Source organism: Sciurus vulgaris, assembly GCF_902686455.1.
Source record: "Sciurus vulgaris genome assembly, chromosome: 3".
Classification (NCBI taxonomy): Eukaryota; Metazoa; Chordata; class Mammalia; order Rodentia; family Sciuridae; genus Sciurus; species Sciurus vulgaris.
In genome coordinates this window covers 67,355,849-67,377,870 of record NC_136463.1, presented here as the reverse complement: position 1 = coordinate 67,377,870, position 22,022 = coordinate 67,355,849, and the positions used below count along the sequence as shown (strand labels likewise).

Here is a 22,022-nt window from a genome sequence, read left to right as displayed (position 1 = left end):
AGGCCTGCCCAGCAGGATTGGTGTCGGACTTAATGAAGGCCATGTGTGTTGAGGGGTGCTGCGTCCTGCAGAGGCAGGTGGGCTCTGTTCCCCCACAGCTCCACAGGGTGGGGTCAGGCTGCCTCGGTCCCAGACCTCTGACCCACCCCACCACCCTCGACAGCTTCTGCAAGGGGCGGACATTGCACTCATTTGTGAGGGACCCTAAGACATCTCTGGACATCAACAAGACGAGGCAGATTGCTCAGGAGATCATCAAGGTAAAGGGGCATCGGCTGCTGGAGGGTGGATTTCCAGCTGGTCACAGAGCTCCTGGCCTTCCTCCTGCTGTATCTGCCTGTGCCAGGGTGGTCTGTGGTGCTGTTTCTCCTAGCTGGAACTCCCAAGGTGGGGGCCCTTCTTCCCTCAGTCAGAGCTATTCACTTGGTGTCGGCATTGATAGAACTGAAGTAGTTGGGGAGGGACTCGGTTCTGTTCTGAAGACAGTTTGGCTCCTGTTCACACCAGCTGTGTGACCTTGGGCAGGTGGGTTAGCCTCTGTGAACCTTGTAAAATGGGGATAACAATACAACATCCCTCACTGGATCTGTGCAAGAATGAAATGCAGTCCTCTGTGCAGACAGCATTTGGCTCAGGGCGAGGTGTTTGGTGAAGGTCTATTAGGATTGGTGATGGGATGGGGGTTGGGGGGTGGGATTTAACTTCTAAGGCACAAAAAGACCCACACTTTCTGCCCTAAAGTTTCCAAATCCAAGTTCCCCCAGGGGGAGGGGCGGGTCCCCAGGCTCAACTCAGGCAGCTCTTTTCCTTTCTTTCATCATTTTTAAAAAGTAATTCATTAAAAGTGAAAGAAAAGCGCATTGGCTGCTTTCTTTAGCAACAGACAGGCCCAAATAAAAATTAGAAAACTGGTGGTCGGGACTTCCTCTTCCTCCTCCTCCATTTATGCTGAAAGCTTCCTTCTTCCAGCTCACCAAGTTCCTTCCTTCCCTTTTGTCTTTCTCTCCTCCCTTTTCTCCAGGCTGGTGTGTGTGTGTGTGTGTGTGTGTGTGTGTTTCTTTAGAAAGGTAAAAATAAAAATCACAGTGACATTTGTGGACAAACTAAGGTTGCGTGTGCTGTGTCCGAGGCTAGGTGAATGAATGAGAATCTTCCATACCAGAGCTGAAGGGTAGACCTCAGAAGCCAGCAGGAGCTGGGGTGGTTTCCTCCAAGCTCTGTCCCCAACGTTGGGGTCCCTGGGGCCTCTCCTTATCTTCAGAAGGCGAGGCCTGTCTGGCTGCTGAGTCACGGTGAATGAAGCACCTGGGGACCCCAGGGCCCTGGAGGAAAATTACTAAAAGATTTTGGAGGGGCCTCTGCAGGCTTCTTTGGTTTCTTTCTTGCTCAGAAACCACCTTCCTCCCCTTTTGCTTGGGCCTTCGGGTCACTACTTCCTTTGTACAATTTTCTCTGATGCTCTGGGTATCAAAATAAATAAAAGGGGCCTAACTCTAGGTCAGAGGATTGCTACTTTGAGGTGGCTGTGGAAACATCATGAGAATTGGTATTCCAGACCCCGCACTTTTCATCTTGTCTCTGTAAACTGGCTTCTTTCCGGCTGTGACACCTGTTTTATAAATAAGGCTCAGAGAGGTAGCGCAGCTTGACCTTAGTCACATAGCTGGTCCCTGTCTGGGCCTCTGTTTGGCTACTGGGGAGGGTTTGGGCCTTGGTTTGGTTGGGAAATGGGCAGATGCTTTAAGAACAACCAACCTCTTGCATCCAGATGAGGATTTTGGGAAGAAGCCAGCTGCTCTTTCCTGGGGTTCCCTGCCTCCCTGGCAGGCTGGGGAAGGGGCCCCAGCAACCGCACACACTTCGCCCTTTCAGAGGGGGTGGGCCTTGTTTAAATTCTCCAGCGCCCTCCAGACCCGCCTGGACTGAGCTCTTGCGGGGCTGAGTTCCTTCTGGTTCTGCCTCATGGTTGGTTGATTGTTTCCTTGATGTGACTGGTTTGTCCCTAGATGTTACCTTCCCTTCACCCTGAGACCCCTTTATGGCCAGGGAGGTGTCTGCATCAGGCGTAAAGCTCCCACAACTGTGGGAGGTCAGAGGCTTTTCATCATTTTGATCAAAATGCCTGACAAGAACAACTCGAAAGAAGAAAAATTTATTCTGGGCTCCTGGTTTCGGAGGTCTCAGTCCATGGTCAGCCAACTCCATTGCTCTGGGCCTGACGTGAGGCAGTGCATCGTGGGGGAAGCGGGGGAGCTGCTCAGCTCCCTACAGCCAGGAAGCAGAGGGAGGGAGGGGCCAGGCCCAGGTAGAGTCCAAGGCCACGCCCCCAGTGACCTGTGTCCTCCCACGAGGTCCCATCTCCCAGACACTCAGCTGATGAGGTCAGAGTCGTTGCCTAAAAGCCACCTCTGAACCTTGCTGCTTTGGGGACTGTGCTTCCAGTTCATGAGCCTTTGGGGACATCCCAGATCCAAACCATAACAACTTCCTCTTTCTGAGCAGGAAGGCCTCCTTTTCATCCATGGTCTTTCCCCTGTTTTCCAGGGCGTCAGATTTTCAGGAGGCCTGGGTTTGGGGGTTGAAAAGGGCTTTGACCTTGGATGCGATCGTGCTGTGTCGGGTCACCTGTGTCATGCATCTGGCCCATCAGGGTCCCGTCCAAAGGCATGGGTTAGAAATTTCCCACCACTGCCCTTGCACTTGACAGATAAGGAGACTGAGGCTCAGAGAGTTAGCACTGTGTTCAAAGCCACATAGGGGGCACAATCTGAGCGGAGAAGGAACTGGAAGCCTGGATTTCAGTTTTAATCCAGGGCTCCTTTTACCACAGCATGGATATTGGGAATGCCCAAATTTGGGGACCCTTCTGGAAATGTCCCTGTCTTCCTGTCTGAGAGCAAGGACAAGCTGTGCAAATCCTGATAGAGACCCCAGCTCATTTGGGCACTTTCTGATCTAACCCAGAAATAAAATTTTTAAAAAAATTATTTGTTTGTTTGTTTATCTATTTATCTATTTATTTATTTATCTAGCTAGCAGTGCTAGGGATCACACCAAGGCCTCAAGCATGCTAGGCAAATACTCTACCACTGAGCTACACCCCAGCCAGCATCCTTGATCTTTACACTTTCAACCTTCCTGACTCCCCACCAATCACCCTGTCCATGCTTCATCCAAGTGTCAGGTGGCTGTTTGGCAGCATGACAGTGTGGAAAGAGTATGGACTGGCTTAGAGTCAGATCTGAGCTCTGCTCCTTAACTGCTGTGTGGCTTTGGACAAGTGACTTGCCCTCTCTGAGCTTCAATCATTTGTAAAATGGAGACAGCATACTGTATAGGATTATGAAAATTAAATTTGGGCATTTGAGTGAGGCATCCAGTCCAGGGCCTGACCCAGGTTGGAACTCGGTCACCGTCACCTTGTCTAATGCGAGGCTCGCTATCTTCCAGGGCATGGGGTATCTTCATGCCAAGGGCATTGTGCACAAAGATCTCAAATCCAAGAATGTCTTTTACGACAATGGCAAGGTGGTCATCACAGACTTTGGGCTGTTCGGGATCTCAGGTGTGGTCCGAGAGGAACGGTGAGTTGACCCTGTGTGGCTGGTGGGACAGGAGGGGCCGGATGCTGGGCGTGCTGGGGTCCACGCCCTTGGCCCATGTGGCTCAGAAGCAGCCCTCCCTGCAGGGAAGCCCAGGCTGCTTTGGTCCTGCCCTGTGGTTCTGGTCCAGAATCAGGTCTGGTGATGTTTAGATCCTCATGGCACTGGATTTGCAGGACATCTGGGCCCCCTGGCTCACAGGTGGCCTCACTGCTCACTGACTTGGGTGAGGGACCAGGGTCATGTCCCCATGATGAGGAAAAGCTTCAGGTTTTATTTCCTCTGGTCTTAAAGGGGGTGGGCTGGGGAGAAGAGCTGTCACCCAGCACCAGGGAGAGCAGCAGCCGGGCTGGAGGGAGTGTCCCACCCTCCTAGTGCAGACTTGAGCACCTTCACAACCATCTCCCTGCCAGCACCCTCCCCGGCCTGCTTTCCTAGAAGAGCCCAGCTGGGCCCCTGTGACAGTCCCCAGAAGTCCCTGTGAGGAGCAGTGCTCAGTGCTCAGGTGCTGCTTCTGCCCAGCGCTTGGGTGGTCTGCTGGCCTCAGGGCAGACGCGTGCCAGGCGGACCTCTGTGCTGCCTGCTGAAGGGCCTGTGTTCCTGTCTTGGCCTCCAGGCGCGAGAACCAGCTGAAGCTGTCCCATGACTGGCTGTGCTACCTGGCCCCTGAGATTGTGCGTGAGATGACTCCCGGGAAGGACGAGGACCAGCTGCCCTTCTCCAAAGCCGCTGATGTCTATGCATTTGGGTGAGCCAGCCCCTGGTGCTCCAAGATCGGGGGGAGCCCCAAGAGAGGGCCCTGGTGGCCATTGGGGGCAGGTGCTGTTTACAGTTCAGGCGTTGAAGTGAACACCAGCCTGCTTTTCAGTCATGGTTCTGCCGCTTATTGGCAGAGTGACCATGACCTTGACCAGCTCTAAGGTGGGGAAGATAACAGCACCTCCAGCAGGTTTGTTCCATGAGGACTAAATTAAGTCATGGAGTAAAATGGTTAACACGGGTTGTCATTCTCACCTACTGACCCGCGGGGACACTCACCAGACCTAACAGGACCGTCCCTCCCACTCTGAGATGCCAGGGCATCCGGCCAGCCTCTAATGCCCCCCACACAGCTGGGGACCAAGTGAGGAGTGCAGTGTGAGCCAAGTGTTCTAGTAGCCACGTTAAAAAACAAGCAAAGTTAGTTTTAAAATGTCATCGTTTCAGCATGTAATCAATATAAAAAATTAAGGAGATAGTTTATATTCCTTTTCCTACCAAGTCTTCAGGATCCAGTGTGTATTTTACATCGACAGCACATCTCAGTCCACGTTTCAGCAGCCCCAGGAGGCATGTGGTCCCCACGTCGGACAGTGCAAGTCGTTAGCGTCCCTGTCCCAGGCAGTGGAGAAAGCAGAGGGGATTTGCAGAGGCTGAGGAAGGCTCATCCCAGCCACCCTGCGCTCTTGGAGTGTCCATCCCACTGGGGTCCCTCAGGGCCGTCTCTCCTCCCTGACCTTTGACTGTGTCATTGCGGAAACACCATGTGCCCCCTGAGCGGGGCGTGGTGTTTTGTTACTTCTTCAACAACCTCGTGACACAGGCATAGGCTCACTCAGGTTGAGCAGCTGTGCAGGATCTCAGCTAGAAAGTGGCAAAGCTGGGTTCCTGTTTGGGCCGAGTGACCCCCATCACTGCCTCGGGCTTCTCACCACCACCATGGCAGGATCGGAGGGACCTCAGGGATGCCATCGTACCATCCCCCAAAGCCCCCCGGGGGAGGAGGCCTGGAGAAAGATGCTGGTCCTCAGGCTTGGCTCCTGGCTCTGCGGCAGCCAGGTCTCTGGCCACAGAGCCCCCAGATGTGAGCGCACCCTGTGGATGGCTCTCCACAGGACTGTCTGGTATGAACTACAAGCAAGAGACTGGCCCTTTAAGCACCAACCTGCAGAGGCCTTGATCTGGCAGATCGGAAGCGGGGAAGGCATGAAGCGCGTCTTGGCCTCCATCAGCCTGGGGAAGGAAGTCACCGTGAGTAGCTGTCTGCTCTCAGAGAGGGACACAGGGCTGGAGGTTGGACTGGGGCACATGACCTGGCTGCCTCTCATTGAACCACCAGGGAAGGGACCACTGAGGGGGCTCTGCCACCTGAGGTGTCAAAATAGAGACCAAAAACGATACTTGCTTACTGAAAATGAGGGAAAGCAGGGAAACATAAAGAAAAAATAAAACCCATCCCGTATCACCCCCTGTTAACGTTTGTCGTTTCCTTCCAGTCTTTTTTTTTTTTTTTTTTTGAGACAAGGTCTTGCTAAATCACTTAGGGCCTCACTAGGTATATGAGGTTGGCCTCCAACTTGTGATCCTTCTACCTCAGCCTCCCGAGTCACTGGGATTATAGGGGTGTGTCACCATGCCCGGCCCAGTCTTTTTTTTTTTTTAAAGAGTAAATTCTTATATAATATGTATATGAAAGAAGATTTTAAAAACCACCACTCAAAATACAAATAGTGGGGTTATGCTTTGGCATCAAATCTTCCTCCATAATGTTTTTCTTGACTATTTAAGAACAAATCAAAGTTTCCATAACAAACTTGTTTTCACAATGCCGATTCTCATATTTGGTAAATTCTCGTTTCTGAATGGTTTTTATTTAATGGTTTCCTTGCATTCAGAAGTTTCCTTGTCCGGGCACAATCCTATGTAAAGAACTCCTGCCCTTGGCATTGTGGGGGTGAGCGGGGGTGGGCACATGTTCATGTTCAGGCATCAGGTGGGACCAGACAGCCTTGTCATTGATAACTCCCTGAGGTCTCTGGGCAGCAGAGCAGTGGAAGCAGTTGTCCAGGTTTAGATCTCTGGAGGCGGGGTTTCTAGTTAAAGTCATGAGCCGTGTTGGCAGGCTCGTCACCTACAAACTTGAGACAGGCAGTCATGAGTCCAGCATCATTTTCCTCAAAGACCGATAGATCTCAGTAGAGTCCTTTATGGATCGGTAGCCAGCAGCTAGAACATCTTCACTGGGCTCATTTGAAGTGGCATTATGTTTGATTCACTTGGTTCCACGGTGGTGCCTGTCATCTGGTTCAAGTGCAAAATATTTGTACAGGTATGCTCCCCAAGAAGGACATCAAAGGCTCAAGCACAGCTCCTACACCAGGCTTTGGCCCCTCGATAGCCCTGAAGCTGGGGTGCTAGGCAGGCTCTTTGATGAGCCGTCCTCTCACTCCTGAAGTGTCCTCTGGGCCTTGCTCTGGGCCTGAGCCAGTCAGAGGCTGCCTTCCCCAGGTGTCCTTGAGCACCTTAGGAAGGTCATGGTGGGCTCAGGACCTGGGGTTGGGCCCCTGGGCTGGCCACAGCCTTCTTGCCTGGGCTCAGATGGCAGCCGGAGCAGCTGCAGTCCATTCGTAATGTCTCTTCCATGTGACATTTATTTTGCTTGTTATCTCACATCGTTAGCAAATCCTGTTGTCTGCCTGGCCTCTGGCTGCACTGTCATGTCACTGCTTCTGAAACTGCATGTTGAGGTTATTTCCAGTTTTTACCTTCATAGTCACACTAGTAAGGACTGCTTTGCGTAAACCAGAGTGTATATCTGTTGTTCTGAAAAAAAAAAAATACTTGTATCAAGTTCTCCTGGTGACCACCTGGGTTCCCCTTCCACATGCTTGACACCTGGGAGCAGAGCGTTGAGGCCCGTCCCTGGGGAGAGGAAGGTCTGGAGCAGTGTGGAGCTGGCCCGAGGCAGCAGGCGAGGCAGGGCTTGGCGCTGCCAAAAGTCAGACTCATCTGGCAGCTTTTTAAATACAGGTCAGGGCCTCCCCCACAGGAATACTGATTTAATTGGCTTGGGATGAGACTAAGGTCATAGTTAATTTATTTATTTTCTTTTATTTTTTTCTATAAAAAGCTCCTTAGATAATTCTAGCACCCAGCCAGAGTCCTGAACTAATTGGAAGGCTTTCTTTCAGTGAGGGATTAATGCTGTTCTTGAGTGTTTGGGGTCCTTCTTGGAGGACAGATATTTTGCACTTGAACAAGATGGCAGACACTGCTGTAGAAGAAAGTAGATCAGGTGTAATGTCAGTTTAAATGAGCATCTTCAGATGCCTGAACCAATGGGAAGGATTTCTTTTAGACAGGAGTGTAGAAGCCTTTTAAGAATAGATTGAAGCCAGGTACAATGATGCACACCTGTATTCCCAACTACTCAGGAGGCTGAGAAAGGAGGATCACAAGTTTGAGGCCAGCCTCAGCAACTTAGCAGGATCCTATCCCAAAATAAAAAATTAAAATTAAAAGAACTGGGACTGTAGCTCAGTGGTGGAGCATTCCTGGGTTTAATGCCCAGTACCAAGAAGAAAAAAATGGAGGGGATGGTTATATATTGAAGGGTAGCACATGCCTGTAATCCCAGCAACTTGGGAGGCCAAGGCAGGAGGATTGCAAGTTTGAGACCAGTCTTAGTAATTTAGGGAGACCCTGTCTTAGAAATGAAAAGGGCTTATTGTGAGGCTCGGTGGTTAAATGCCCCTGGGTTCAAACCCTATTATAAAAAAGAGAGAGAGAAAGAGAGAGAAAGAAAGAATAGATTGAGGATGGGGAGTGAGGAAGTGTTCTAGAAGGCAGGTTCTAGCTCAGGAGAGTTGTCTTTCCTGGGGGGTCTTGTCTTTTCTCTTTTCAACACGTTGCTCTTGGGGACTGAGGTGGGCATTGGCGATAGAAAATAATTTTGAATCCTGGTCAGATGTGGGGCTTGTTCTCTGGGTGTGCTTTTAGCCACTGGAAAGGTGATACGTTGGGATTACATTTTCTTCTTTGTGGGCCTGTCTCTTCCACTTCATCCATTCACAAAGGCTTGTATTGGCTTCACATTTAGAACATGATTTTCTGTCGGTTTTAGGTTTTTCCTGTAGTTTTTAATTGCCTTTTCCCCCCTCCCTGATGAGGATTCCCTGTGTAACCCAGGCTGACCTCAAATTCCTGGGATTGAGCCATCCTCCTGCCTCCGCCTCCTGAGTAGATAAGACTGCAGGCGTGCTCCACTGGGCTCAGCTTCTTTTCTTACTGATTTGGTTTTTTGCTTTTGTTTTTGGGTACTAGGGATTGAACTCAGGGGTACTCAACCACTGAGCCACATCCCCAACTGTATTTTGTATTTTATTTAGAGACAGGGTCTCACTGAGTTGCTTAGAGCCTCTTCATTGCTGAGGCTGACTTTGAACTCCCAATCCTCCTGCCTCAGCCTCCCAAGCCACTGGGATTACAGGCGTGCGCCATCGTGCCCAGCTTTTTTTCCTGTTGAAAGAACAAACACCTTTACCACGCTCCTGAGGTCTCTGAGCTTCTTCTGCCTTCTGTTCATTGAATGAAATCTGTCTCATACTTTTCAGAGTCTGCTTGTTTTGATAATTTAAATCAATGGAACTTCAGGCTTTCGGCACTGCTGTTACCTTCTGGGTTTTGTTGTTTTTTTTTTTTGTTTGTTTGTTTTTAATTCATTCCTGGGTCGCTTGCACAAGTCTTCATATTTCATAACTTTCCTCCAGCAAATTGAGGGTGAAACTGAAAGACACTACAAAATCTTTGAATCCTGACTTTTGTCCTCATACCATGAGTAGAAGTCTAGGTTTACAATAATTTTCCCTCGGAACACAAATATTTTTCTCTGCTGTCTACTGATATCCAGTGAGTTATTAATACATCTGCTGTTGGGCTGATTCTTAATCTTTTATAGATGCTCCGTCTTATTCTTTCTAGAAGCATCTAGGATCTTTTCTTATCCTTGCTATACAAAAATTTCATAAAAAATGTATCTCAGATTTTCAGTTTTTCTTTTTAAAATGAGATTCTTCTGTTGGACCTTTTCAGCTGAAGCCTCTTTTTTCCTTTGAAAGTTTCTGGGAGGTTTTGTTTTTCTCTTTGATAACTTCCTGCCCTGTTGCTTGTTTTCTCTTGTGGAAATTCTCATTAGGTGGAATTCGGTCCTCTCAGAGAGTCTCTGCCCTTTCCGGTTTTCAGTCCCTCCCCATCTCAGGGTCCACAGCCTGGGGCATTTCCTTGATTTTTATTTTCTAGCACTGCTGAAGTTTGGGGTTCAGAAATGATATTTTCAGTTTCAAGCACTTCCATTTTTATTGTGCCCTGATCTTCTTATTGTTCTTGTTGGATACACGACAGTAGAGTGTCTTTTGACATATTGTACAGGGGTGGAGTATGACTTATTCCAGTTAGGACCCCATTCTGGTGGTTGTAGTGGTGTGCGGTGTTCACACATGAGCAGCGGAAAGTCGTGTCCAGCTGATTCTCCTGTCTTTCCCATCCCCATCCCCCGCCCTCCCCTTCCTTCCCCTTTGTCTAATCCAGTGAGCTTCTGTTCCTCCTGATCTTTTTAAATGGGAGACAGGGTTTTGTTCTGATTGTCTCTGGCCTTTCTCTGTGTTCGGGAGCACACTCTGGCCTGTGTTGCTGAGTGTCTGAGTACTTTCTGCTGATGAGCCCGGGGTGGCTTCTTCTGAATCACAAGGCTGGGGGTGTGCCGGGCACACACATGGATCAGAATGCCACAGTGAGAGGGCTTTCCTCTGCTGGCTCTCAGCTGCCACCCTTGTCTTGGCCCTTCTTGTCACTCCAGCCTCCGTTCTGGGGACACCGAGGCCCCTGCCTCCATTGCAGCCCACCCTGCCCATATCCCCAGCACCTTGCGTTTCACCAGTGAGCATTGTGCCTTCCAATGTCCATCTTCCAAGAACCAAGCCGCGCCTCACTTCTCTTTCCCATCACCCATCCGTTCACCTGTTTTTTGGGAAGGGAGGGTCTAAGAAGGAAGGAGGGGAGCAGGCAAGTTTGTGCATTTCATTTTAAACTGGAAGCCTAAGAGCTCTTCTGAAATACGGTTATTTCTCAGCACTTCACATCACAGGGTGTTTGGGGCGGGAGGACACCAGCTAGGTGCTTGATAGCATCGGAGGGACCCTTTGTGGAGGGTCCTAGCCATACCCCCACCCTCCTCCCACCAGCTCACACAGCACTGACGGCAGCTCCATTTGCAGGAGATCCTGTCTGCCTGCTGGGCTTTCAACCTGCAGGAGAGACCCAGCTTCAGCCTGCTGATGGACATGCTGGAGAAGCTGCCCAAGCTGAACCGCAGGCTCTCCCACCCTGGGCACTTCTGGAAGTCAGCTGAGTAAGTTCCCCTCCCCTGGGTCCCAGAGGGCACTGTCTGCTGGGCCCGCCCCCTGCTCTGGGAGGGGTGCACAGAGCACATTAGCCGAGGGTTTCAGCTCCCTTTGACAGGCAGACTCCTCCAGCTCACATGCGTGAACATCAACGTGCCACTGTTACCAGGCCAGCCCTGATGCCAGGCCCGGGTGAGGCTAGAACGAGAAGGTTCTGCCCTGGGAGGGGCAGGAGGGCGGGTTGGAAGTCAGAGCCACCTGGGTGCTGAGCAGCGCCACAGTAAGCGGGGCCAGTGTCATAAGAATGGCGTGACTCAGACCCTGTGCTCAGCTTGGAGCTTGTGAGCACAACAAGCTGTCCCCTGTGGGGCCGTGTCACTCAGCCTCGTGTGGTACCTGACTTGAAGCCCTTCCCCTCTTTACGTAATCACACAACCTTTGTACCCCTGGCGTGGTTGGAGGTAGTCGCCACAGGGCAGGGAGGCCACTGTCACCTCTTGCACCCTGTCTTGTTCCCTTCCTTCTGTCTCTCTGGTGGCCTCACCCAGAACGCTCAGAAAGGGACCTCTGCCCTGCCATGACCTTTTGTGGGGATCTGGGGCTTTAATTCTGGGTTTCAGTTTCTACAACTTTAAAAAGTGGAGGTTGGGTAAGATCCAGGAGGAACAAACTTTTGCTGAGAGCCATCTGGTAAATATTTTAGACTTTGCAGGACAAAAAGGAAGTTCCTGCTGTTGTAGGGCAGGACCCCCCACAGACAAGTTGTAGGCCACCGAGCTCGCTGTGTGCCAGCCACTCTTGGTCATGGAAATCTGAGTTTATATAATTCTCACACATAGTGAAATATTTTTTGATTTTTTTTTTCCTCTGCCAACTATTAAAAAAGTAAAGATCATTTTTGGTCTGTGGATTGTACAGGAACAGGTGGCAGGCCATAGCTGGTACCCAGGTTGGGCTCCTGGATTGAGATGAATAGCTTTAGACCTTTTTAAGACCAAGGACACTTTCTGAAAGTGAAACCTTCCACGGAGCCCCAGTGTTCAAAACAAAGGGAAGCCACCCTAGATGGGGAGTCGAGGGCCTGGTAGCCAGCTGCTGGTAAGGCAGCCCTGTCTCCACTGAGTCCCTGGAGAAGCTGCAGGCCCAGAGTTCCCCCCTGGTGACCAGATGTGTGGAGACAGCGTTCCTCTTTCTGGAACAGGTCAGAGAGGCCTGCTGGGGATGTCTGGTCATATGTTCTTTTAAAAACCCTTTGATCAAAACTTAGCTCATGGCCCTGTCTGTCTTGCCCATAGTTGGCCATGTCCTTTTTTGAGGACCCACCAGACTGACTGGGTCTTAAGCTTCAGGTGAGGAGCAACCCAGCATGAGTCACCCCAGCAAAGTATAAGTGGGAGAGATGACTGAAGAGAAACTGTAAACTTGGCAGCTTTAGGCCAGTGGTGGGGGTGGAGGTGGGGGAACAATGTGGCATCTGGGAATGCTACATCTTCTGATGCAGTATTAGGTTCAACATTGTGATCTTAGGGTGGGTCGGGACCCACTCCAGGTTGAGCACCTCATACTGAAGTGCCTGGGACCAGACATATTTTAGACTTCGGTGTTTTTCAGTTTTTGAGCCGTTGGACAGACTGATTGAGCATCCCTAATCCATGTTGGCACTCAGAAAGTTTCAGATTTTGGAGCATCCGTGATTTCAGATGGGGGTGCTCGGCCTGTACAGATGCAGGGTAACCGTGTAGCCATTACAAATATGAGCTCGAGCTCACCCTTGCAGCATACCTGAGGATGCACGGTGGCCCAGGCAGGCCTCCGCCAGGGAGGAACTATCATCTAATCAGGATAAAGATAAATAGACATGCTTCAGAGAAACCTCCATGCCACGGGACACTCGTCACTGTGTCCCCAGCTCCTCCCTCAATCCCAGGAACAGAGTAGCCGACTGACAAATGCTTGGCAGGACCTGAATGAATAAGCAGATGATCATGACAGGCCAAGTGACATGAAGGACACAGGGCCCTGTGCCCACCTGGGGGGCTGCAGAAGGGGTCTTCAGAAAACAGTCATCAGAGCTGGGTGTGAGCAGGAGCCCTCCCAGCAGGGCGCAGCAGCAAGGCTGAGCTCCGACCCGCTCCTGACAGACCTCGGGCCTCTCTGTGCGCAGCCTGGGCGCTGGCATTCAGGATGGCTCCCATTCCCCGAAAGGCAAATAGCTCCACCTTCTCATATCACAGATGGGAAACCAAGTCACAAAGGGGGACCGTTAACTTGCCCAAAGCCACGAATTCCAGCCCCTGGAAGGGGAGGCCAGCAGCCTGGAATGAGCCCGTCCAGGCTTCCTGGTTACAATCGCCCTCCGCACGCACAGCTTCTAATTCTCATTCTCTCTTCTTTCCCATTGGCCTTATGGCTTTTTTATTTTGGGGGGTGGCGGATGTGCTGGCCGGTCCTGGCATCTCCCCCTGTCCTGCCATCCTGACTCCTCCACCCGTCTGCCGTCCGTGCTGGGCTGGACTGCGCTCTTCCCACTCCTGGCGAATGGCCGTGGGCACCCCTAGCCGCTGGCGGAGCCGCTACTACGGGAAAGGACGTTACGGCCACCCTGACTTTAAGAGCTCCTGTCCAGTTCTGGAGGAATAGTGTGTTGCGGTCGTTTCTCTGGCTCCCTGCCTGCGTGTGGCTGTCCCATTGCATCCCTTCTTCCTGTCTGTGCATCTGGCCTCACTCTGCATCCCAGCTTCTCCTAACCATGTGGTTTTGTTCCCATAATCTAAAGTGCAGCTGAAATGGCCTCCAGCCAGGGCCACCCAGAGTTGGGTTTCTGTCAGTGGAAGAGAGAGCCCCACCGTATATGGCCTGTCCCCGGTGGGGAGAGAGCTTGGATCATTGACCTGTGCTCCCAGGGCCCCTCCTCTGGCCAGATGTCAAAAGAAGGGAATCCAGTGAGCGGAAGTGATAAACTACAAGGTGTCAGTTTTGATAGTCAAGGGCTAAGAAGCCTGTACAGAAGCAGCCTGTGACAGTGCCCTGGGGCAGCTTGGGAAAGGTTCCTTGTGCCCAGGGTCCCTTCCAAGCTTACCCTGCTCCCAGCCTGAGGGGTGGAGTTGGAGGTGTCCCTTTCTCTGCAGGGAGGATGATCCCCTGTCTGCTGCCCTTGGTGCCAGCTCCCTGTGGGCTCAGGTTCTGACGCTGCTCTCCCTCTTCTCTGTCCCCTGTAGGTTGTAGGCCTGGCTGACTTGCTTGCCCCAGGGGCTTCCTTCCTCCTAATCGACAGCTCGGCTCTGCGACTTCTGCTAAAACTCACAACGCCCAGTGGGCACTAACCCAGGGGATACCATCTCTGCTGCTCCAACTTCTCTCTCCAGACTTGCTCTGTTTGTTTTTAAAACCAGTTCCCTCCCTCTCCACATGGCCTGCGTGTGCCTGGGTAACTGCTGGTGAGGATCAAGGATCTCACTAACCTCTCTGGACTCCCCAGAGAGGCGGCCCAACAGCTTCTAGCCGCTCTCCTGGACACGACGACTCTCTTCCTCTTGTCCTTCCGGGGGCTGTCTTGCTTCTGTCTGTCGGGTGGCCCTGTTTACTTCTAACACCTGTGGTCAGAGCACAGGGGAGGTGTGCTTGGCTTCTAACCTGTGAGGATCCTGTCCTGCAAGGAGTGGAGTGACTTCAGCACTTCCCCGAGGCCAGCACCACTGGGTTCCTGTCTGTGTCCTCTGTAGACTTGGGGCAGTAGACACTAAAAGTCTGCGGCCTTGACAGATGCTAGTTCAGAAGGGCTATGTCCTCAGCAGCACACTCAGAAAAGTTGTCCTAAAGCAAAGTGGAGCTTGTCTCCCAACAGCTTCACTATTGGAAACGAAGCTTCTGCCCCCAGCCCCACCCCCACCGTTACTCCCTTCACATCTGCCAGGGTGCTGCATAGATGGACCCCAGGTCCGCATTTGCCGGGGTGGGGCAGATGGGCACTGCTCTCTGAATGCAGATGGCCACCCACCCTCCCAGCAAGGCTGCTCACTCTGGATCTCTGGAATGGGGCTCTAGGAACCTCCACCTCAGTCTGCTTTCCAGGTGGCTCAGTGGCCCCAGTATTTGAGCACCGTTTATAGAAGCTTGTGGTGTCGCTCCTGGTACTGGGGCTTAGATTTCTCTTCTCTCCCGATTCTACGTGGAGCCGGTGAAGAACTGTTCAGATGAGCCCACGGCGGTTATGGTGCACCCGGGGTGCCAGGGAGTCAGGTGAATGAGCCACATTGCTACCCCCAGGAGGGGAGTGTGACTGAGGCCCAGAACTCGGGGACCAGGGGCAGCTCTGCCAAGCCTGTGGGGTGAGCAGTCATTGCCGCTCCTTGGTCAGGGCCGGGTCCTCTGCTAAGCTTCTGGAACTAGCCTATTCCTTAACCACGCTAATGGTGGTGGAGACCAGCAGGGCCATAACCGTGTGTTTTTGTTCCTCTTCACAGCATTAACAGCAGCAAAGTTGTACCCCGCTTTGAAAGGTTCGGCCTGGGCGCCCTGGAGTCCAGCAACCCAAAGATGTAGCTGGCCATGTGGTTTTTCTGCCACCCATTTATTTCTTTTGCAAATGTGTTTCTAAAACACACAACCATCCATCATGACAAAAAATATCACACACTCCCGCCTGCCCAGCGCTGCACACGAGGAGCATGAGTCCTCCATTCAGACTGTTCGTCACAAAGACACGTGGGTCCTGGAGACGGAGCCACACCTGCTGTTTTAGATGACACCAACAGAACCAGATCTGTCTTGACTGACAGCAAATGTTTACATGTATGTTTCTGCTGAGCGGACTTGATGTCTTACAATAGGTAATAATAAACAGTCCACATGTAGGGGCGCTGGCACCTTGGGATGGTGGAAGTGGCTGTCCCTTCTGAAGGACCCTGTAACAGTGAGGGCCCAGTCCTGGGCCAGAAGGAAGAAAAGCATCACGATTATGGCTGTTCTGTGGGAGGAGGCACATGGCTTGACCTGGCCTCTGTTTTGACCCTAATACCCATCAGTAGGGAATCTCCCTCCCTGGGATTCCCCTCTTGTCCTATCAAAGGGACATCATTCTTTCCTCATCTTGCAGCAGAAACCCTGGCTGGGAACCTTGCTGGATTAAGAGGGTTAGAATTCCCTAGAGAACTTGGATACACCTTAAGACCCCCTCTAAACTAGGCTGTTGCTGCTGGAAAAGTAGAGACAGACTCTAAACAGCATCTGGATGGTTCCCAGCCAGGTTTTTGCTACGTGGTGAAGAACTCTCCACATGCTGTGGAAATGTGTTTCTTGAAGCCCTCCAACAGGCACTGAGGTAATGGGACTCGCCTCTGTGTTTAAACGCATCCCAGTGCGTGACTGACATCTGACCCTAGAGCTGAGGCTGCCCTGGTAGCTGCTCTGTGAGGGAGAACAGGGAAGCCGGCAGAGGGGTAGAACTAGCCAACAGAGGCCTGAGCCCCACTTTCTGGTGATCCTGGCACTTTAGAAACCCATCCTATCTATTCTACTAGAAGGTTCCAAAACTGCCTGCCTCTTCCACTTCCCCTGCCTTATTGATACCCCTTCACCCATTCCTGACTCCCCTCTCCCTGTTCAGAGCTGAGGTGGGGGTGTGAGGCAGTCCAGCCTTCCCAGTTAGACCCCAGTGAGCCCCCCACATCTGCAGAGCCCTCTCTGGCAACATCAGGCCTTTTGCTTGTGTCCATTCAAACTAGCAGTCGGGGGAGACTGGCTTTGGGAGAGGCTTTGATGTGACTGACCCCCACTTGTCCTCTGTAAAACTGTCACACAGAAAAGTTCCCAATGGCAAAGAAGCCTTGTAGTGGAGGTTAGGTCGCAGGGGGCTACATAGACGGGAGAGTGGGCAATGGGCCAGAGATGCAGTGGGATTCAGGCCTGGACCCTGTGCTGTCCTCTGAACTCAGACAGGGGCAGCCATGTGGCTCCTACCCCTTTCAGTGAGGCCACCTTGTAAAGCCCCAGTCTTGAGCCTTCCTAATGTCAAGAGTCTGGTCCTAATGTCACATACCACAGGCCACACTGCCAAGAAGCCCGGAGACCGCCTCCCGCTCTCCAGGCCCTTTGCCTGCCCTCCTTGGAGAGTGCGACTGTACAGTGGTGCAGGCTACCCAGGGCCTGCATCCTTACCTTTCTTGGTCATTGTGGGCAGGAGAAAGAGGATTAGGCCAGCTGGGGTCAGCGCTGTGTAGGCCATTGCATCTCTGTGGTAGGTTTCTTATTCTGCCCCATCTTCCCCTCAGCCTGCCACATCAGCCCTCCCTGTGACGTCCCCACTCCAAAGCCATGTGGTGTGTGGCCACTGCCTCTGTGGCTGCAGCACACCCACAGCTCCCAGAGGTGACTGCTTGTGTGTCTCTGCACTTCACCTGTCTGCCACGATGCTGGCCTTCCCCCTGCGCAGAACCCCCACACTCCACCCCCGCCCACACACACACACACACACACACACATGCTGCCATATGGCTGGTCAGCTGCTGGGTGTGTCCGGCTCAGCTCCTCCCCATCCCCCACAGAAAATCAATCTCGCTTTGTCTCGTGAATGTCAAGGTTCAGAAGGCTCCCTCGTGGTCTTGTGCAAGTGCTGGGGCCTCAGAGGTAGGAATAGCCGCAGTCCCCATCTTAAGAAACTGATGGTCTTCCAGGAGTCTGGAATCTGCCAGGAACCCCACCTGGCCTTGATGGTAGGGCTAAGGTGCTGGGGACCCTCTCCTTCCCCTCTAAGGCAGACAGCCTCTGGCTCTCTGCCTGTCATTTAGGAAAATCCTCCTTTTTTTTTTTTATTTAAGTGACTGTGAACTGAGGTTAGGAAGATGAGCTTGCCCTTCTGTGTGCCTTCCCCGTCTGCCTTGGATACGCATGAAGGATGACAGATACTGTGAATTCAGTCCTCACAACCCACTGTGAAAGGGATGGAGAAGGCTGAGGAATCGCTGGGGCTGCGGAGCTCCCCGCTGGGGTCCAAGAGTGGAGCCCAAGAAGTTCTGGCCCTTCTAGGCACCCCCAGTCCCCAGTCTCACCTCCAAGGCCTTTAATCACCAGTCTGTGGTCTCCCCGGGTTTCTTTCTGATTCAGAGCTCGAATCCTGGCCAGTCCTGAGCAGTGGTAGCAAAGTTGACCTCTTCATGTCACCAATTCAAAACGCCCTCTGCCATCTCCTGGCATTTCTTCCTGTGGTCCCAGCGGGAAGTGACAAGCCCTATAAGGCTGCTGTTGTGTAGTGACTTGGGGGCACAGCGCAGCTCTGGATGTCATCAGTATGTATGCACCTGGCGTCTTCCGTGGCCACGAGGCACACCTTTGCTTTTTTGAATGTGATGTAAAATTTGTACAGTAAAAGTTTTTATATTTTCTATCAATTGCGTTTGTCTTCCAGAAATGCTATTAATTTAAATTAAAATGGTTAGTATTAACGAACGTGCTGTGTCCGGGTTTTTATTGTTTCCATTTCTGTTTTATCACTGGTAAGAACACACCTCGGAGCTGAGCCAGGCCTGGGGGTCTGCAGTTTGTGAATAAAGTTATACAAAGTATCCTGGGGCTCGTGTTCGTGTTGGTCAGTTCTGGATGAGTATTGGGGACCACTTGGGTGATGGCATAGGGTGACAGGAATGGAGGGGTCACAGATTAAGGAGCTCCTTCCAAAGGAAGGTAAAGAGCCAAGCTTGGACCTCAAGGGCAGGTGTCTGTGGAGAGGGACGTCTCAAGGCCCATGATGCACAAAGAGAATCACCAGCCCAACAATAAAGACGCTCCTGAGCAGACCTGGACCCAGGCAGTCTCCCTGGGCTGAGGTGCCCTTTGCCTTATGCCTTGGGTTTAGGAGAGCAGACCTCGTGTTCAGAGAGGTGCTTGGAGTAAGAACAGGTAGAAGAGAAGAGGCAACATCATGTGGGGCCCCTGCTCTGAGCAGGGAAGTTGTTCATTGAGCCTTACCACACCTTAATCTCATCCTTAGGACAGTGCCTTCAAGTAGGCATTGTGATGTTTCTGTTGGGCAAACTTAAAAAAAAATAAAAGGTAAGGTATTTACCAGTGACCACATAGCTGGGGAGTAGTCAGTCCAAGTCTTGACTTCGACCTCATCTGAAGTCATGGAATTTACTAGCCAGCTGTTTGTTGAGTTCCTAAGGTTATTTAAAAGATAGTGCTAAGGAATGGAATGCTTTCTAAGACAGATCATACGATAGATCATAAAGCGAAGTCGCAGTAGATTTTAAAAAGAGAGCAAAGTGTCTTACCTGACTACATGGTATGAAGTTAGAAATTGATAACAGAAGACTGGAGAATACACAGATTTATGAAAATTAAATAACTCACTCTTAACCAATGGAGCAAAGAAGAAATCACAAGGAAAATCAGAACATACTTGGAGATGAATGAAAATAAAAATACAAACATACCAAAATCTATGAGATATAAATTTCCCTCAGCAAAAATAGTGCTGAGGGAAATTTATAGCTATAAGTTTAAATTTATAGCTTTATACTTAAAGCAACCTAACTTTATAAATTAAGGGGAACCGTAAAAAGGAACTAAGTCAAAACTAGTGAAAGGAAATAATAAAGATTATAACAGAGATAAATTAGAGAATAGAAAAATGTTAGAGAAAATCAATGAAACCAAAAGTTGGTTCTTTGAAAAGATCAACAAAATTGATAAACCTTTAGGCAGATGGGCTGACGGGGGGAAAGAAAAGGTCAAAATAAATGTTGCATGTCACTAATCATCAGGGAAATGCAAATCAAAGCTACAATGAGATGCCACCTCACAATCATCAGGATGGCTACTAACATGATAGACAATTTATTGGTGAGAACATGGAGAGACTGGAGCCCTATGCACTGTCGGGGAGAATGAAATAATCTGATAGTCCCCAAAATAACTAAAAATAGAATTACCATCTGATCAGCAGTTGTACTTCTGAGTAAATACCCAAAAGAATTGAAAACTGTCTTGAAGAGATCTTTGCATACCTGTGTTCATAGCAGGATTATTCACAATAGCTAAGGCATGGAACCACCCAAGGATCCATTAATAGATGAATGGATAAGCAAAATGTGGTGCTCACATACAATGGAATTATTTGGCCTTAAAGGCAGGGAAATCTGTCTGCAATGTGCTACAACGTGAGTGAACCTTGACCTCATGCTAGGTGAAGTGAATCAATTGCAAAATATATGTATAATTTCTTTTAAATTAGACTTGTCAAAAGAGACCCGGGCTAGGGGGTGGAGCTCAGTGGTAGAACATGTGCTTAGCATGCCCATGGCCCTGAATTTGATCCCCAACACCAAAAAAATAATAGAGATACTCAGAATGGTGGTTGTCAGGGGAAAATAGGAAGTTATTATTTACTGGGTATAGACTTTCAACTTTACAAGAAGAATGATACGGATGATGGCGATAATGGCACAAAGATTGCAATTAAATAATTGCATAAAGGTTAATACCACATAGCCGGGTGCGATGGCACACACCTGAAATCCCAGAGGCTCGGGAGGCTGAGGCAGGAGGATCTCGAGTTCAAAGCCAGCCTCAGCAACAGCAAGGTGCTAAGCAACTCAGTGAGACCCTGTCCCTAAAAAAATACAAAATAGGGCTGTGATGTGGTCGAGTGCCCCTGAGTTCAATCCTCAGTACCTCTCCCAAAAAAGATTAATGCCGCTGAAAATATTAAATTTAACACCACTTTACAATGGTTAAGATGGTAGTAACTTTTATATTTTTCTTTTTAATTTTTTTCTAATTAGCTATGCATAACAGTAGAATGCATTTTGATTATTTGTTAATAAAAAAATGGACAAAGTTAAAGGGAAAATATCTGAAAAGAACAAAGCTTTTGAAAAAAAGAATCTTCACAAAACAAAATGAAGAGGGAAAAGTGCTAAGCGCAGGGACAGATGACAAGTTAGCTCGCGAGTGCCCCAAGCATGGGCGTCCCTCAGTCTGCCTGGCAGGTTGGGGAGGTGAGTGGAGTGGACCTGAAGGCTGAGTAAATAAACCAGGGGAGGGCCAGTGCCCAGGGGAAGGCGCAGGTGCAGGACCGGGCTGCAAGCCCTGGGGTGCTCAGGTCCTCCGGCTGTTATAAATGGAGCCTGGGAAATAGGGGGAACCTGGAGAGGGTCCTGTAGGTCCCGCACCAAGAAGTTCAGCTTTAATTTAGAAGTGGCAACCCTGAGGAGCCACTGAAAATTCTTGACCAGGAGAGGAGCACAGGGTGGATGGGGTCAGGGGCTAACCTAGAGGCAGGGGGGCGGGATGACGGGCAGAGCGTTAGCTGACCCCTGTCTGCCTGTGGATGGTGAAGTCTCACTGAGCAGGCCAGGCCTAGGGAGGAGGCGTGGGCGGGAGGAGGCCCATGCTTAGGGCACATCCTGTAGAGACTGCAGGAGTCAGAGGGCAACAGGGAGGTGAAGCCTAGGTGGAAGGCACCCTTGACAATGAGCAGCACATATGAAGTAGGGGGAGTTCGTGAGACTGGTTGGCAGAGATCAGCTAGTTCTTGCCAAAGCCTGTGCCTTCTGCCTTCCAGCTCTGGGAACAGAGTGAGCCCCATTCCTCAGCCTGGCCTGCAGCTAAGATCTACCCTGGACCATAGATACCTCTCACAGGCACAGGGGTGGAGACCCCTGTCCCCTTTGGCTGACCAGCAAGGAGGCTGCCTCCAAGGGCAACTTGAGAAGCCATGTGTTGAGGGTCAGCAGCACCCCATCAATCTGGGTATCCCAAAGACTGGAGGAGTCTACCTTGATAAGCTGCCTGGGATATTTATATATGTATTTATGGCACCAGGGATTGAACCCTGGGGGTGCCCTACCACTGAGCTACATCCCCAGCTCTTTTCATTTTTTATTTTGAGACAGGGTCTTGCTCAATTGCTGAGGCTGGCCTCAAACTTGCAATCCTCCTGTCTCAGCCTCCTGGGTTGTCAGAATTACAGGTGTGCCCTACCACACCTGGATAATACCTGGAATTCTAAAAAATTTTATTGTTTTTAAATTATAAAAGTCATTCAGGTCCACCAAAATGCAAATTATTGAAATGATAAGAAAAAAAATATTAATGAGCTTGACTCCCTCTTCACCCCCCCCACCTTCACTTTTGTCACTTTTCTTCTGATCCCACCTTCCTGAGCCCACCTTCCTGAGAAGAGCAGTGTTAAACTTGGAGACTGTGCTTCCCCATCTCCCTCTGCTGCATATAAACATGGCTTAGGGTGTGGTTATTTTATTCA

General features: G+C 50.6%; 1 protein-coding gene and 1 long non-coding RNA gene across 7 annotated transcripts in view; one reads left to right on the top strand and one right to left on the bottom strand.

Moving 5' to 3' along the window:
* The window catches only part of KSR1 (kinase suppressor of ras 1), a 144,271-nt gene extending 128,909 nt beyond the window's left edge, over nucleotides 1–15,362 (top strand). For 4 of the 6 annotated variants that reach the window (XM_079130466.1, XM_079130467.1, XM_079130464.1 and 1 more), the window contains 6 exons: nucleotides 164–260; nucleotides 3,451–3,584; nucleotides 4,219–4,350; nucleotides 5,477–5,612; nucleotides 10,634–10,767; nucleotides 15,223–15,362. In XM_079130466.1, coding sequence (XP_078986592.1) covers nucleotides 164–260; nucleotides 3,451–3,584; nucleotides 4,219–4,350; nucleotides 5,477–5,612; nucleotides 10,634–10,767; nucleotides 15,223–15,301 — 712 coding nt within the window. In that variant the 3' untranslated portion in view covers nucleotides 15,302–15,362. Of the gene's footprint in view, nucleotides 1–163; nucleotides 261–3,450; nucleotides 3,585–4,218; nucleotides 4,351–5,476; nucleotides 5,613–10,633; nucleotides 10,768–13,317; nucleotides 13,399–15,222 lie in introns of all 6 variants that reach the window. The other 2 variants (XM_079130465.1, XM_079130468.1) reach the window with 1 other exon arrangement.
* On the bottom strand, nucleotides 4,357–15,226 carry LOC306655860. Its single transcript, XR_013762323.1, has 3 exons — nucleotides 13,839–15,226; nucleotides 5,527–5,594; nucleotides 4,357–4,973 (listed from the first exon to the last, which is right to left on the bottom strand). It is a non-coding gene; the product is annotated as an uncharacterized lncRNA (long non-coding RNA).
* Nucleotides 15,363–22,022: the final 6,660 nt, after the last annotated feature.